This window comes from Naegleria gruberi, assembly GCF_000004985.1.
Source record: "Naegleria gruberi genomic scaffold NAEGRscaffold_1, whole genome shotgun sequence".
Taxonomy (NCBI): domain Eukaryota; phylum Heterolobosea; class Eutetramitea; order Acrasida; family Naegleriidae; genus Naegleria; species Naegleria gruberi.
This window is the reverse complement of record NW_003163326.1, coordinates 119,042-135,885: the sequence shown is the minus strand read 5'-3', so window position 1 is coordinate 135,885 and position 16,844 is coordinate 119,042. Positions and strand designations below refer to the sequence as shown.

The following is a 16,844-nucleotide window of genomic DNA, read 5'->3' as shown; positions in this document are numbered from 1 at the left end:
TCATATTAGGATAAACAGAAGGTGCTATTTTAACTTTGCTTAAAATACTGGTAGAAATGGATACAAATATTTTAGAAAGAATAAATTCAGCATTCTCTAAAATTGGAGGATATTTGGATGCAATAGAAGAAATCATTTGATTCAAATTTGGTAGAATTAGGGATTGAAATGAAGGTAATTCTTCAATAGTGGTAGAAAGAAAATGCTTATAGGCCATTCCATTAAGATTTGTAGCTGTTGGTTGTTTCAAACTTAAATTAGTAAGTGAGGAAGACAGTAATAATAAAAGACTGGTAGAAGAAGCAGTCAAATCGAATGGTAATGTAAAACTTGCGCTATTACTACTTATTAATAGACATTGCACAATATTATCACAGATACTAGTCACTAAAGAGATATAATTAGTTTGCATTTGTAATAATTCATCAGAGGTTGAACCACTCTTTTCCACTTGCTCAACAATTTTGGCACTAATATTTGTACCAAAGAGGAAAATCCATCTAATGTATTGTTGAAGGAATGAAAAAGTTTCTTCTGTTAACCTATATAACCCAATAGAATGAGGTGATGGATCTAATTTTTGAATTATCATAGCATATTGACTATTGTTATCAAATATTGTTCTGATTCCAGTATTTTGTATAGCTAAAATTTTGGTAAATAGATTGGCAGTAATATTAAATTTGCTCTCAAAATCATAAACGAATGTGTTTGATAATCTTGTAAGGATAAAAATCAAAGTTCTCAAATCTTTAAATATCATAGTGACAATATCCCAGGTTTTCCTATCCGGAAGTGTTTGAGATTGAATGCAAGAAGGAAGAAGGTTATTGAATACAGAATTGAAATCTGTAATAGTTTTTTCGAAATTTTCCATTACAACTTCTAATTCATCTCTAAAGGTTTCAATACTAGCCCCTATTAATTCAACACAAACATCTAAATGATTATAAAAATCAGTGCAATTTTGGCTATCTTTTTTGGTATCATCCAAATCTTCCAAATATTTGATATCAATTTTTTCAATATTAACTTTGAGGGAATTAGAAAAATATTTCTTAATTTCTCTGAATTGAATTCTTCCTATAACATCTCTAATTAAGAGTTTAATACAATTGTGGTAGGTTTGATAGAAACTTGTATCACTAACGTCTTCAAACGAGTTTGTAACTGTATCTATAATAGTGAGCCAAGTTGCCACTGCTGTCTGATAATCATCAGTAGTGAATTGAAGAGTTGTAAATCTATAAAAACGTTCCAAAAATGCATTGATATCAAAGTTTAACTGAAGCTTATTCAACCCATGACCTAAATCATCATTATGCATAGCAAGAAATATTCTTCCCAAATGGTATTCACTGAATCCTTGTACCATTAAATGCAGTTTTACAATAAGTTCCTCACGTTCTCCTTCTGAAAATAATTCTATTAATTTCAATTTTGTATTCTCTGAAATGGTTTAATAATATAAATATTGTAAACATACCATTCTCGAAATTAAAAATACCACTGTAAGTTGATAAAAGGTCAAGCATAGCTGAATACATGTTATTCATTAAAATACCAAGCGATCTAGCATAGTTATCATCTACTTGTGTTGTTTTGATTGATTTGGAAATAACTTCACTAAAACAGCTCAAAGCCTTTGTTGTTATGGAGTACATTGGATCGTCTATTCTTTCCTTGATTGACTCTTTAATGAAATTTTATAAAACCATAACCAAAATAAGAACATACCATTTCCTGAAGTGCAATAAATTAAATTGAAATACACTTTAACATAATTCACAATGCAAGGGAAAAGATTTGAGTGTGAAAGAAGATATCGCTCAATAGGACTAACCCATGATAGTACATGATTCAAACAATCAAGAGAGAAAGTAACAATTTCACAAAATCCTTTGAAACTTGTTTCATCAATATTTTGTTGGGATTGTATCTTTGAAAATAATGTGGCAAAATAACCATCATGAAGTGATGTTAAAATTCCTAAAAGAAAAGTTAACAATTCATCTACAATAGAAAGCATAGATTGATAAAGAACCTCTTTTCTATCTTCTGGAATATCATCTTTATCTCTGGTATTCTCTCCACTCATACTTGAAATTTCTTCAGATAACATTTGTAAAATAGTAAGAGCAACAACTACTGTATCAGAATTGTTTCCAATTTGAAAAACTTGATTTAAAAAGTTTGGCCATCTTTGTGGCCATTCCATTTTTACAATTTCCACAACAACTTTACAAGCCTTTCTCCAAATAGAAGCAGGATAAAGCTGATATTTTTTTTGATGATTATGATAAATAGACCATACTAAAATATTAACCTACCCTATAATTTGGTAGAACATTAACCATAAGTACATTTTCCACTTGTTGTCTCTCCTCATCCTTCATTTCATTCTGCCAATAAGCAACATGATGCACACTCTCCTCTAAAAGAGTTAATGCAAACCATTGAACGTGTTGCATTGTAGAATTTCCACTGCTATTAGCTAAAAGTAAAATACCTTTTTTCCAACAATCTCTATCGGAACCAAAATAATGTTGAAGCATGGTTTCAATATTAATTTGTTGTTGACTGTTGTTTGATCCATGGACATAAAGACTACCAGAATAGTAAATTTCTAATATAGATTGTAATTTGTTCAAGTCAGATAAATCAGATAAATTATACTCTAAATTGTGTATAAGTTTATCGTTGGTAAAATTGTTTGACATTGTGATGGTATTTTTTTTGATGACTTCTTTTTTCCGATTTACAATACGAATGGTTGGTGGATTTGACTCAGTTTTCTGAATGATCACTAAAATCACCTTCAGTATTGATATTAAAAGGTTCCACGAAATTTTTGTTTTCGACATCTTCCTCCTCATCAAGGGCTAGTGTACCATCCTTGTTAAAGTACAATTTGTATCTAATCCCGCTAACTCTTGTGAAATTTCTGAGAGAACTGATTCCGAAAATATATTCCAAAATGTAGAAAAGCAACTGAATACTACAAATAATGTAGTCTAATGGAGATACAACAGGTTGATAAACAATGAAATAAATATACAATAATGGTTGAATAGTGGAAAGAATCATGAATGCAAAAACTCTAGGCACTTTCTCTTTCAAATTTCCTGAATAGCCAATCAATAATCTTGGAAATTCAATTACTGTCCAAACAACAATTATAACAGAGAAAATAGCAGTATCTGTTGTTGAAATTGTATTAAAATTATGCTTCAAAATGTGTAATACTAATGTCACCAATAACCATGCTGTCGAATAAAAGCTGTGGAAATATATTAGTATTGCAAGGGGGAGATCGGAATTAATTTCAATAACTATAAAGATCTAAATAATGAGATGAGTCAATAACATACGATTTTCATCTTGTGGAGCTAGGAAAGTCCCTTTTCCATTTGTTTGAATATTATTTGATGAAGAATTTCCGAGAAGGGTTTGATCCGTTTGTGGTTGGTTTAAAACTTGATAAAAAGTACTGGCTGCAGTTCCTGGTCTAAGAAGATTTCCTATTTTCTTACTTTTTCTCATACTCATCTTTGTAGGGGAAAGTGGAGAAAATATTGATGAAGAAAGTGGTCTAGTGGAATGTTCCTCAATATCATTCGGATTGAGCATTTTTTTGTTTTTGAAATGGCGCCAAATTCGTTTGTATTAGCCCCTGATTTATTTAGTTTCTTCGAACAATTCTCTACCGATAAGCATTCTTCTAATTTCACTTGTACCAGCACCAATTTCATAGAGCTTGGCATCTCTCCATATTCTTTCCACTGGATATTCCTTAGTGTAACCATTACCACCTAATGTTTGGATAGCTTGGGATGCTAACCATGTTGCTCCCTCAGCTGCATAAAGAATAGCACCAGCACAATCCTTTCTCAATGGCTTACTTGTTGGACTTAAATCACAAGCACGAGCAACAGAGTATACATATGAACGACAAACATTAAGTTTGGTGTACATGTCAGCAAGTTTACCTTGCATTAATTGGAATTCACCAATTGATTGACCAAATTGTTTTCTCTCATGTACATAAGGTACAACAACATCCATACATCCTTCCATAAGACCAAGTGGACCACCAGCAAGAATACATCTTTCATAATCCAAACCAGACATTAAAACCTTAACACCTTCATTGACTTTGCCCAAAACATTTTCTACAGGAACTTCACAATCTTGGAAAACCAATTCACAAGTGTTACTTCCTCTCATACCACACTTGTCAAGTTTTTGAGCAGTAGAAAATCCTTTAAATCCCTTTTCAATAATAAAAGCAGTAATACCCTTTGAGCCAGCAGAAATATCAGTTTTTGCATAAACAACTAAAACATCTGCATCAGGTCCATTAGTAATCCACATCTTATTACCATTCAAAATATATTTATCACCTTTTTTCTCAGCTCTAGTTTTCATTGAAACAACATCGGAACCTGAGTTTGGTTCACTCATAGCAAGAGCACCAACATGTTCTCCACTAATAAGTTTTGGTAAATACTTTTCTTTTTGTTCCTTATTACCAATACGGAAAATACGATCAACACACAAATTACTATGAGCACCATAACTCAATGCAATACTGCCCGAACCACGTGAAAGTTCTTCAACAGCAAGAGTATGTTCGAAAACTCCTAAGCCAGTACCACCATATTCTGGATCAATAGTAATACCCAAAAGACCTAAATCACCCATTTTCTTCCACAAATCTCTGACTGGAGCACTGTTTGTTTGATCAACTTGGGCGGCAATTGGTGATATTTCTTCCTTTACGAATTGTCTAATACTTTCTCTTAATTGGAGTTGTTCTTCTGTGAGAGTACTGTCAATAACAAAATTGCTGATATTTCTTTGTGATGATGCAAAAATTTGAATTTTATTCATCTTTGCAGATGAAAGGCAAGGACGGGCAATACGAACAGCTTTCATTTTTTTGTTTTAATTAATAACAAATTTTTTTAAATATTGTTACTCAATTTTTATTTATTAACATTGCCGTTTAATACTTCTCGTAATTTCTTGTAAATTTGTTTTGTGTGCATTAATTTTGGTCTTGTTGTTTCAAATAATAGTATTTCTCTACTATGGAGCGATTTCATAATTACTGAGAGGTCATGAATCTTTTTCTTTCTTTTAATATTTTCTCTAAAAACAAGATAAGCAACTGGGTCCAAGACGAATTCATTTGAGACACAACTTTGACCAATAATTACATTTCTATCATCAATTACGTTTCCGTTCTTATCATTTTTTGAAGTCACTTTACTCTTTAGACCATCTTCGAATATCCCTTCTCTAATTACAGCTATTTCAACATCTTCGAATGGAATAAACTGATTTCTCTTTTCATGGAAGGTTATTTCTTGACTTGATTCAATACTGGTATTGGTAGTAATAGAAAAATGATATCTCAATAATAGAATAAGTAAATGAGAGAGTGAAACTTGTTGATTTGTTGAAGGATTGGTACTTTGGATTTTACTGATATCCAATAATTGTTTGTCCAATTCAATACCTCTATTATTAATAATTTTCAAGCTCTCTGAAGAAAAATAATGTATTGAAGTAGAATCTGTATCAATTTTTGATAATTTTTGTACAAAATCGTAAACGTAATGAATCGGAGATGGAAAATTATTCAATAAGAATAGAATAATATTATAAGAAAAACTAAAAATTGGAAATATAATACAACTGAGAATAACCAAATCCATTATAATGTACAAAATATCAAAAAGTGATTCATATTGTAGAAAAATTAAATGTTTTAAAATAATAATGGCAAAACTAAAAGATATTAGTAGACTTGTTGTTGTAGAGAGTATCAAATAAAAATATGCCAAATGGTTATTCAATATCAAATGGTTTAAGTGTAGTAAAATTTCATAATATTTTGTTATTTTCAAATTGAATTGAATAAACTCATCCGTAGATTGTTGTGTAAATGTATAAAAATTCCTTTCAAAATTCTTGTTGTTATTTGATGAATTGGTGATTTTTAAATCAGATATTAAAGATTCCGAGTTTACTTTCTCAGATGGGGAAAAGAAGGAGATGATGGGATTATATTTGTAAAGGATTGTGCTAAACAATTTAATCAACATTTTTTTTTATTTTTCATTATTCGGTATCTTGTAGCATGTGAAGTTGGCCCATATCACGCACTCATTGAGAGATTATTTGATGATAGTGATGAGTCTTATTCAGACCTTTGCTATTTTTCCAGAATTTTCCAAATCAATGAAGCCGTCTTGTTGAAGGTCATTAATGAAAACATATCTTTTAGAAATGTGGATTTCATTTACCCAACAAGACCAATACAACCTTTAGTATTTTGGTTTTATTTACAATGATTGCCAAGGTATTTAAATAGTACTCGATCCAATCTTTGTTTTGCTTGCTACTCCAAGTACAAACTGGACAAAAATTGCTGCAACTAACTTTCCAGTATTGTATTCCTCTATTATTGGATTGTATTCACTTAAATCAAATAATTTAACTTTTGAATTATTTCCAGAATAGAATGCAATATCCAAAGCGTTTTGAGCAGTTAAACCAAGTGGAGAAGGACAAGAGACACCACTTGCCCATGACATTGAAACACAATCCAAATCAAAGCTCACAAATATTTTCTCAGTATTCTTGAAATCTTCTTCAATCACTTTTTTAAATATTGGTAGGGCAGATTGTTCATCCTTTATGTCCTTTGAAAGCCAATAAATTTTTGCCTCCTTTTCATACACAAAATTTGCATGTGTTTGTGAGCATTGAGTGCCCTGAGCCCCAAACTCCACAAAATGTTTTCCAACAAATCCATCAGTTTCCAATAAACGTCTAAATGGAGAACCAGAATGGTGAAGCCCATTTTTCAAATCTCTTACATCTAAATGTGCATCTATATTTACCACTCCTACTTTATCAAATTGTTGAACATGTCTTAATAATCCTTTTGCGTTTGAAAAGCTTTCATCATTACCACCTCCAATAACAAAGACAGTTTCTGCTTGTAAAATATTAAAAGCTTTAAATACATATTCTTCTAATCTTTGGTGTGCCTCTTCAAGGTTAGTTTCATCATCAATTACGACATTTCCTAAATCTACAATCCTAAGAGAACTACAATTAATATTATTTTCAGGATTTACTACAGTTCCTGCACGTCGTATCATCTTTCTGAATGAAGTTGGTGCATGTTTTGATCCTACTCTTCCTCCGTTTCTTTTTACACCTTCATCAAAAGGGAATCCTATAACAGCAACATGTACCAGACTAGTGTTATTTGAAACATATTGTGCAATAAATTTATCCAATCCCATTTCAGAAATATATTTAGAAGCATCAAAAATAATTTCTCCAATTCTCACATCATCAGATGAAGAGAGAGCTGAAGAAATGATTTTGGTGTGTTCATCAGATAATGACATTTTTTTGATCAGAGTGTATCTCATTCCATCACGCATCCCGATTTTTTTGTTGTTGTGCTTTTTTGTTTGCTAGTCAGTGTGCAAAGTTATTGATGTTAGTACTTTATCATGTAAGGGAGGAACAAGTAGCCTTTATGCAACAGGAGCTCACAAAGGAAGTCTAGGAACTGATCTTTTGTATTCATTTTTACCTCTCCAATTTGACTATCTTACAGATAAAACAAAAGTGCAGATTTCAAGCTCAGCAGTACATACTCTCATTCTCACCTCAGATGGTGGACTATATTCATTTGGGGATAACAATTATGGTGCTCTAGGTACAGGAAACTTCGTATCCCATTTTATTCCAATGCCTGTTAATACTTCAACATGGGCAGGAAGGATTATTGAAATTGGTACTGGGCAGCATACAGACACAGGCTCTGTTTACAGCTTTGGATCGAACAACAATAACGAGCTCTGTTTGGGTAGTAGGTATGAAGGACTTAGCACTGTTTCAACTCCCACCCAAATAAGCTTCACCTATGCATACCCAATACAACACATGAGTATTGGTACATACTCAAAGTTCCTTGCCTCAGATGGATCAATTCAAGTTTGTGGTGAAATAGGTGGTACTATTGGAGATTTCAATATCACAACAACAGAACAACTATATTATGATCTTTCTAATTACAATTGTAGTGAAGATTATGTTGAATGTGATAACACCACCATGTCAGTATTAAGTTATGACCTCTTTAATAACCAAACAAACATTACAAAGAGAATGTGTTGTAATGCTACTATGATTGAAACTCTACAAGAAAAGTTATACATTAATCATACTGTGACCACTTACAATATTTCCTTATCTTCACCCCAAATAGTCAATTCCTGGAAGAAGGTTGCATCCAAGATCTATGTTTCAAAATTTAACAAATTTTCCTCTGTTATTGATACAAGCGGGAATTTATATTGGATGGGATATGTTTTTTCTGGTGATGAATCTGTGTTGTCTTTAAATTACACTTTAACCAAAGTTACTGGCATAGGATCAAATGTTGTTGAAAAGGTAGCTATTGGATCTTCCAGCTTACTGTTGAAGGTTGATAAGGGTATCTACACTGTGGGGGAGAATTCATTTGGTCAACTAAATTCCACACTAAGAAGAACTGCTGTACCAATACTTGTCACAGCAGATGATTTATCTGGAGATCCTGATGATATTGCTTGGAAATGATTATTGCATGATTAGCACGAAAAATGGCCATGTTTACTCATTTGGCCAAGGTAGTGCTGGCCAGTTGGGTATTGAAAAGAATAGATTACCAACATCTAAACCAACACAAGTTTACGAAAAAGGTGTTTTGTCAACTGTTACTGGTTCTGCCAACATTCCACTAAAGATTTTCAGCTCTGGATATACATCTTATTTGTTAGCAAATGGAACCTTATTTTTATGGGGTGCAAACACCATGAAACATTACAACTTTATTCCAAAACTTGTATTTACTGAAAATAGTGATATTAAGTTGGCAGTAGGTTCAACTACAACTGGAATATTGGTTGATGGAACAGTGAGAACATTGGACTTTTTAACGAACCAAAGTTATACGAAATTTAATTTAATTTCTGAAATGGGAGACTTGATTGGAGAAAATATTGTTAATCGTTTTGCCAGTAGAAGAAGTTTAATGTTTTTAAATGATGAAAATGATATCTTTTTTATGGGAAGGTTACCTTTAGAAAATGTAAATTATGTGAATGACAGGTTGATTTATTCACAAACAGTAGCTTCTACTCCAACCAAATTCAACAAAGATTTCAGATCTATCATCTCCATATCCTACAAAAATCAAAACAGATGGTTACTTTATTATTAAGGCATCAGCTGCTGATCTCACACTCCTACTTACAAGAGATGGAAAGGTGTTGGGATTTGGTGATAATTATGCTCTTCAAATTCCAACAAACAATGATTCTAAGCTATGAGGTAAAATCACCTGAATTATTAACATTTACTAGAGTTTCTCTGGAAGAAAAGCAAATTACAAGAGGCGTTATTATTGATGTTGCTGCAGGGAGTACTTTCCTTATTGAATGTTATTTTGAATGTAGCGGAAGAAATTTCAGTGATGATAATGTTTGCTCTGGTAGAGGAAATTGCATTCAACAGGATACATGTATTTGTAATACAACATACGGATATAATGGATCCGATTGTAACGATCCTATCTGCTTTGGAACTTTAAGCACAAATAGCAAGGTGTGTAGTGGTAATGGATATTGCGCAAATCCAGATTTTTGTCAATGCTACGGTAATTGGGCAGGTTTTGATTGTAGTATTCCTATTTGTTATGGGAAAATGTACAATGAGTCAGCTGTCTGTAATTATCAGAATGGTACCTGTATTGGGAATAATACTTGTTCTTGTCAATTACAATACACAGGGGATCAATGTCAATATCCCAAATGCTTTTCAATTCCCTCTAACGATTCACGGGCTTGTAATGGTCACGGATCTTGTATTGGACCAAATACCTGCTCATGTTTGAGCGGGTATACAGGTCAAGAGTGTCAATATCCAATTTGCTTTAATATTAACTCAAATAGTGCCCATGTTTGCAGTTCGAATGGAAACTGCACTTATCCAAATACTTGTAGTTGTAAACCTAATTATTTCGGCTTGGATTGTAATGTTACTTCATGTTTTGGAGTTAATTCTAATGATACAAAAGTTTGTAATGGGAAAGGGCAATGCAATAGCAATGCCTCTTGCACGTGTGACACTGGATATTTTGGTTCAAACTGTAATATTACAACATGTTTTGGTCGTACAAGTATCTCTGTTGATGTATGCAGCGGCAAAGGTTCATGCCTAGCTCTGAATACTTGTTCTTGCCAATCAAACTACATGTTATAGTACTAACTCTACCAGCGTATCTGTTTGTAGTGGAAATGGAGACTGTTTTAATTATGATTCTTGTACCTGCCACAGCGAATGGTTTAGTAGTTCTTGTAATTTGACCTATTGTAGTGGGATTATTTCAAATTCTTCCTATGTTTGCAGTGGAAAGGGCAGTTGTTTAGGACCAAACTTATGTGATTGTTCTTATGGTTATAGTGGTACTAATTGCCAAAATCACTCATGCTTTGGAGTTGCTAACAGTGATCCCAGTGTTTGTAATTTCTTGAATGGTACTTGCTCCCAAATTGATAAATGTGTTTGTAATGATGGCTATTATGGATGGGACTGTTCCATCACTTCATGTTTCGGAATCAAATCATTCTAATGTTTGTAGCGGAAGTTGGTACATGTTTTGGAATCACGTCCAATTCTTCTTTGGTTTGTAGTGGACATGGTTCTTGTGATTCTCTCAATAATTGTTCTTGTAATAGTGATTATTATGGTGAAAAATGTGATTTACCTTATTGTTTCTCCTTATTATCTAACAACTCACTTGTTTGCAGTGGATTAGGTGAATGTACTTCTTTGGATGTTTGTAAATGCTCTCTTGGGTATAACGGCTCCAAGTGTGATGAATACTCATGTTATTCAGAATTGTTTAATTCACCAAATGTCTGTAGTTGTCATGGATCTTGTGTTTCTCCTGATTCTTGCTTCTGTAGTGCTGGCTATTTTGGACAATATTGCAACCTATCAATTTGTTATGGTTCCAAGGATCCATCTATTTGCAATTATGGAGTTTGTATTGCTCCTGATGTTTGTGAATGTGTTCAAGGTTTTACTGGGACCACTTGCTCAATTCCTATTTGTTTTGGAATTCCTTCTAATGAAAGTACAGTCTGTAGTGGAAATGGAATTTGTAAATCTCCTAACCATTGTGAGTGTGGAATTGGATACTTTGACCAAAATTGTGAAACTCATTCATGTTTTGGTGTAAGATCAGAGTTGACATCAGTTTGTAATGGCCAAGGAAACTGTTCAGCACTTGATAGATGTGATTGCCAATTGGGATACTCAAACCCTAATTGTGAGCTTTTCTCATGTTACTCAATTCTTTCTAATGAAACCTCAAAAATGTGCAACGGTAATGGTTATTGCCAAAACATTGACGATTGTACTTGTAATAATGGGTATAGTGGTACCCATTGTCAATATCCTGTTTGCTTTAACTAAACAAACAACGATCCAAACGTTTGTCACTCAAGAGGAAATTGTGTTTCACCAGATAAGTGCGTTTGTACAAATGGCTATTCCGGTCAAGATTGTGAACTTTCTATTTGTTATCAAAAATTTAGCACTGATCCAACAGTTTGTAATGGAAAAGGAATTTGTGAGAGCCCTAATACATGTAAATGTAATCAAACTGAATTTACAGGCTCTCAATGTGAAATTCCTGTTTGTTTTGAAGTTGAATCCGCCAATATAGCTGTTTGTAATGGACATGGAAAATGTGTCTCCCCAAACCAATGTATTTGTGAATCACCTTATTATGGAAGCAATTGTTCTCTTACTGAGCCTCAAATACCAGAAGATTCTCGATTGTTTTTGTTATTGTAATAGTAATTGTTGCAACAGTAATAATCATTAAGAGAAAGAGAAGGGCTAAAGGTTATGTTTACAATATCCACCAAGAATTACATTCCAAAATAAGATTTGAAGACTTTGCAATGAGCTCCCTTAGTATAGGTTCAATGTCAAAACTTGACTTGAACATTGATGATGATTCTCCAAACAATTCTGGAACTGAGTCACCAAGAAGTGACCCAGATATTGATTTTTTATTCTATGCATCCCACAGAAAGAATTCTAAAGCAAATTTAATTAGACTAAGCTCACCTAATTCACCAAATTCACCAAATGTTGTCTAACATTGAAAATAAAATGGAAATAAAATGGAATAATATCAAGAATAATGGTTTTAGAACAATTATTTTTTCTGATATCTGTTGACCATTTCTGGGACTGTTGGCTTTATTGAATAAAGAAATTAATTAAAAAAAAAATACAAAGTTCTCTCAACCAAAACACATTGGAAGTAGGTTTCACAACTGTTATCCAACATAACTCTCTTCATACGGAATTCTTTTTTCACAAGATCTAAGAAGAAATGGCAACGTCCAGGGTACACGTGGTGCTTTTCATCATGATGATATTGTTTTTAGTACAATCATCTATTCAACAATCAGATAATGAACAACTTTGTCTTTCTCATGACGAAACCTGGTGGCAAGTTACTCCACGTACAGGAGCTAACCTCCAAGTTGACATTCACATGAAATTACAAGCTTTTAGCGCAACCAATGTTAATCGTGGTGCTGTACACTTAAAAGTTGTTGAAAAGAAAGGACCTGCTTTGGGTTACACAACACCAATTGTTGGTGTTGATTTGCACGGAAGTTATGCTATTTCTGAAAATTTCACCATGTCATCATTGACTTGTACTGTAGTATTGAACAATAACTATGCCGATGATATCACTGCTATCTGTTCTAAATTCAAGGCAATGTTTGCCTCTCAAACATTGAAAATTACGTTTGGTGATGAGTGTGAAGATTTAACATTAACTGGTTTCACAGCATTCTACAAGAAGGCACTCACTTTCCTACCAGCTGTTGATCCTTCCACATCTTGCGACTTGCGTGGTCCTCATGCTACCGGATCTTACTATTGGCTCTCAACAAACAATAGAAACTACTTTGGAAGTCAAGCTAAGGAAGACGTCTTCTTTGTTGTTGAAAAGGATTCAAAGAAATTTATTTTGACTCAGGTTGTTTATTTGAAGGAGAGTGGTGTTGTTGATTGTAATGTCAACAAGCTTATTGCTACTTTCAAAGGTGATGTCACTTACAATTCTCAAGTTTCCGTTCTGATTGCTAACTACACTAGTTGTGAAATTGTCCAAGGTTTGAATAATGCAGAATGTGATTTGTGTGCAAATGGTAGAAACTTTTTCTTGAATGGACCTGTTCATTGGACATCAAATGGTACTTGTGATCATTGGATTTATTCAAGTGGAGCTCCTGACAGTGGAGTTGACGTATTGGAAGCTTCCTTTGCTCCTACTTCATTGACACCACCTACATCAGAAACTGAAATTACCATGTTTATCATCTTTGCAGCTATCATTTTTTGCATTCTTGTATTCTTAATTCCTTTCATTTTAATTGTTATTAGAGATTGTAGAAGATACAGAGAGGAAAAACTTAGAGGAGGTCATCAACAACTTTAAATAGAGTTTTCTTTATTGGCTCGTCTGTTAAGTTAGGCCAAGATGAATTTATTAAATACGAATAAAGTAGATCAATAACTTAGTCCATTTTTATTTTCTTTTGTGCTGGTTCGTTGCTTGGTTCACTGCTAGATGGTGTGGATGGTGTTTGAATTCCCTTTTTGGAAGGCAAGGAGAATCTAACAGAAGGTGTGGATGGTGTGTTTGTCATGGGTGTTCTTGAAAGTGTCGGAATGTTTATCTTAGTCATGGGTGTGGTTGGTTTGTTGGTCAAGTTTACAGAAATTGTTGGTTTGTTGGTTTGAGGTGTTGCTGGTGTTTGAGGATTTTGTTGAGGTGTTGCTGGTTTAGTTACTTCCACAGTACGGAATTGAGAAGTTGGAGTTTGAGGTAGACTAATATTTGGGTTTCCTTGTTTCATTCTACTAAAATGTTCCAAAGCAATTTGAATCGATTCAGAAAGTGATTTCACCCATTGATTGGTTTGTGCAGTGCCTAAAGTTTTAAGAATTTCCTTTTTTTCATTCAACTTTTGGATAATCTTTTCGGATTTTTCAGTATGGTGTGACTTCCATTCGTTTTTAGTTAATGATAAGAGAGACCATAAATGTCTCAATAGTTCGTGTACAAGCTCGAAAACCTCTCTAAATCTGTGCTCCACATCTATTTTACTAAGATTTCCACTTGTATTTTTATCATCACGATCTCCACTTTGTATTATTTGGTTACTTATTTCCCTATATATCTGTGTTGCTAATTTTGGATCTATTACAGCTGATCCAAGATCAAGATTTTGTTTCAAGTGAGCAAGCTCTTCATTAAAAGCTTTTCTCATTTCTCGTAGAGGGTAGGAGGTTACCTTTTTGGAGATTGTACCAGCAGTTGGTGCTGATTGCTCATTTAATAAACCCTCAAAATATCTATTCTTGTCTTGTATTTTCAAAGGTATATATTCCACATTAGCTTCATCTTTCAAATCTTCATACTCCAACATTTCCTTAATTTTTTCCCTTTCCTCATTTAGAACTTTTTCTTCATCAATTACTTCTTTAGAAGGAGCACTACTTTGCTCTCCTGGTTTTTCATTAATAAAAGCATACTGGGTTATTCTAGAAGATTTTCTATTCAAATTTTTAAGAGATTCAGGGAATCCCGCTAGTTTAGATGGTTGAATCAACTCATCTTGTCTTATTCCGTAACCTTCTCTTATATCCTCTGCTGCAATATTAACAAGAGGGTTGACTCGGGTATTTTTTGCTTTTTCATCAAACTCCTTATTCATTTCTCGTTCGTAATGTTCTAATGGATCATCCACATCAGTTTTTGAATAAGAAGAAGTGGTATTTCCCATAGCACTATGCACTGGATCAAGTGTTCTAAAAAAATATGATTTCATAAACTTGGCCCAAAACTCTTTTTCGTTCATTTGTGTAGGAACCACTTTCTTATAATATTGGTAAACACCAGGGTGTTCCGTAAAAATTTGTTGGACTTTTCGTTTGGAAAGGGTAATTGTAGTTTCTTGATCAGTTCTTACACTTGAAACAAAATGATCATCAGAACAAAAAAGGTAATTTTTCAAACCTTCTCGTTGTTCCTTAATGATAGGTCCACCTTTTCCACTATCAGATGCTGTCAAGGCTGATGAGGATATTAAATACTTTCTTTGAGCCCAAAATTCTTCTTTCTTTATAATTCCTCCACCAACCATTTCATCATAAACCTTCTTTAGGAAGGCATCACTAGCAAGTAGTTTTAGTTGCTTATTTCCTTCGTGAGATTGTTTTTTTCTCTTCTCTGCTCTTGTCATATATGTTGCGATCAACTCTTTACATTTTTCGCAATCGTCCGGATTTGTGAATGTTAGCAAAAAACTTTCTGTATTCTTTTCTGTTGCCTTTCCTTCCTCTTCCTTGGGCTGTTTATCAAGTTTTAATTTTGGCTCTTTTTTACTTTTAAATACACGAATTCGGTCGGTTGGGATATCAAATTTTCTATCACTATATTTACTTTTAAACTCTACAACATGACCAGCTACGTTTAGAGTACCTTCCTGGCTTTCAAAGCAACAGGAAAATGGTGTAAAAGGTGTAACAAGATCATTTTGTAGGTCTTCATACATTTTTTTTATATTGGCTTTGGGTGATCATTTTTTTTAATTTTTAAATATTGATGTTGGTGAAAGCACCTACTGAATACATGTTCAAAACTAGCGAATGAATGTTAGTATTATAGAAAATTACAAGTTTAATTTTATTAATATTAATTCCGATGCAAAATATTGTGGAAATTGCTAGTGTCATCAATAAAATTAATGTTTTAATTGATTGAAAGTAAGAAGCATCTCAAAAAAATGCTTCAACACAAATTGTTCTGTTCTTCCATCATGAGCAAAGGAAGAAAATTCTATGGCACAATACCTTCTTTCTCTTTCCGTTGCTTTCATAAAACCAACAACACAAATGACAAGATTGTACACGAAAGAATGGAGGCTGTTAATCAAAATTTTGATGAAGTGGTTGCTAGAATGAAACTATTTGAAGGACAATATGATAGCAAGGTTAACTTTGATATTGCAGACCAACAACCAATCGTTATGCGTTTTGATGGCTTTCATTTTAAATCTTTTACAACTAATGGAGACATTTTCGAAAAGCCTTTTGATGCTAATATTCATTGGGCTCTTCTTCTTGCAGTGAGAGACTTGTGTCTTAAAAATTTGAGTATGAATCCAACATTGATTTACAACTGTTCAGATGAATTAACATTATTGTTCTCAGGGCAAACAAGTAATAACGAAAAACAAAAAGTGCCAAATGGAATTTACAGAGGTCGTGCTCAAAAATTAGTTAGCATTTCAACAAGTTTTCTGACCATAACTTTTAATTATTATTTGAGGAAACTATTACGAGCAAATGCAGATAGCTTTGAAAGTAGATTGGAATATGACATGCATAATTCTAATATTTCAAAGAAATCTTATCAAACTGAAGATTTTGAAAAAAGAAGACTTGTTCGTCAAAAATTATTGGATGGAGATATATTTGGTAATTTTGATTGTAGAATTTATCAATTACCAACAATATCTCATGCTATTGATTATATGATTTGGAGACAAATTGACTGTATTAGAAATAGTAAGACTACACTAGGAAGTAAATTTTATGCACAGAATGAGATGAATTTCTTGTCAGCTAGCAAAATTGTTGAAATGGTAGAACAGGAAAAGGGT

The 16,844-nt window shown here is 33.1% G+C and overlaps 8 protein-coding genes across 8 annotated transcripts in view; 4 read left to right on the top strand and 4 right to left on the bottom strand.

Moving 5' to 3' along the window:
• Window positions 1–3,635, bottom strand: part of NAEGRDRAFT_77671 (exportin-6 protein) — a gene marked incomplete at its 3' end in the record, with an annotated part of 4,916 nt that extends 1,281 nt beyond the window's left edge. Inside the window, exons 1-6 of the mRNA XM_002682981.1 lie at window positions 3,372–3,635; window positions 2,808–3,200; window positions 2,331–2,677; window positions 1,844–2,275; window positions 1,487–1,691; window positions 35–1,425 (exon numbers count right to left, since the gene is read on the bottom strand). Of these exons, the coding sequence (XP_002683027.1) occupies window positions 35–1,425; window positions 1,487–1,691; window positions 1,844–2,275; window positions 2,331–2,677; window positions 2,808–3,200; window positions 3,372–3,630 (3,027 nt within the window). The 5' untranslated portion in view covers window positions 3,631–3,635. The remainder of the gene's footprint in view (window positions 1–34; window positions 1,426–1,486; window positions 1,692–1,843; window positions 2,276–2,330; window positions 2,678–2,807; window positions 3,201–3,371) is intronic.
• A 43-nt stretch (window positions 3,636–3,678) lies between these two features.
• NAEGRDRAFT_28938 (isovaleryl-CoA dehydrogenase) lies at window positions 3,679–4,893 on the bottom strand (the record flags this gene model as incomplete). The annotated part of the gene is made up of 1 exon (XM_002682980.1): window positions 3,679–4,893. The coding sequence occupies one exon, from the start codon at window positions 4,891–4,893 to the stop codon at window positions 3,679–3,681; it is 1,215 nt and encodes a 404-aa protein (XP_002683026.1).
• A 1,481-nt stretch (window positions 4,894–6,374) lies between these two features.
• Window positions 6,375–7,325, bottom strand: NAEGRDRAFT_29269 (uncharacterized protein; the record flags this gene model as incomplete). The annotated part of the gene is made up of 1 exon (XM_002682979.1): window positions 6,375–7,325. One exon carries the CDS (start codon window positions 7,323–7,325, stop codon window positions 6,375–6,377), a length of 951 nt encoding a protein of 316 aa, XP_002683025.1.
• Window positions 7,326–7,782: 457 nt separating this feature from the next.
• NAEGRDRAFT_61116 (uncharacterized protein) lies at window positions 7,783–8,655 on the top strand (the record flags this gene model as incomplete). The annotated part of the gene is made up of 1 exon (XM_002683329.1): window positions 7,783–8,655. The coding sequence occupies one exon, from the start codon at window positions 7,783–7,785 to the stop codon at window positions 8,653–8,655; it is 873 nt and encodes a 290-aa protein (XP_002683375.1).
• A 735-nt stretch (window positions 8,656–9,390) lies between these two features.
• On the top strand, window positions 9,391–10,338 carry NAEGRDRAFT_61115 (uncharacterized protein; the record flags this gene model as incomplete). Its single annotated transcript, XM_002683328.1, has 1 exon — window positions 9,391–10,338. One exon carries the CDS (start codon window positions 9,391–9,393, stop codon window positions 10,336–10,338), a length of 948 nt encoding a protein of 315 aa, XP_002683374.1.
• A 369-nt stretch (window positions 10,339–10,707) lies between these two features.
• Window positions 10,708–11,556, top strand: NAEGRDRAFT_61114 (uncharacterized protein; the record flags this gene model as incomplete). The annotated part of the gene is made up of 1 exon (XM_002683327.1): window positions 10,708–11,556. The coding sequence occupies one exon, from the start codon at window positions 10,708–10,710 to the stop codon at window positions 11,554–11,556; it is 849 nt and encodes a 282-aa protein (XP_002683373.1).
• Window positions 11,557–13,691: 2,135 nt separating this feature from the next.
• On the bottom strand, window positions 13,692–15,734 carry NAEGRDRAFT_61113 (uncharacterized protein; the record flags this gene model as incomplete). The annotated part of the gene is made up of 1 exon (XM_002682978.1): window positions 13,692–15,734. One exon carries the CDS (start codon window positions 15,732–15,734, stop codon window positions 13,692–13,694), a length of 2,043 nt encoding a protein of 680 aa, XP_002683024.1.
• A 231-nt stretch (window positions 15,735–15,965) lies between these two features.
• Window positions 15,966–16,844, top strand: part of NAEGRDRAFT_61112 (uncharacterized protein) — a gene marked incomplete at both ends in the record, with an annotated part of 1,362 nt that continues 483 nt past the window's right edge. Inside the window, one exon of the mRNA XM_002683326.1 lies at window positions 15,966–16,842. Within this exon, the coding sequence (XP_002683372.1) occupies window positions 15,966–16,842 (877 nt within the window). The remainder of the gene's footprint in view (window positions 16,843–16,844) is intronic.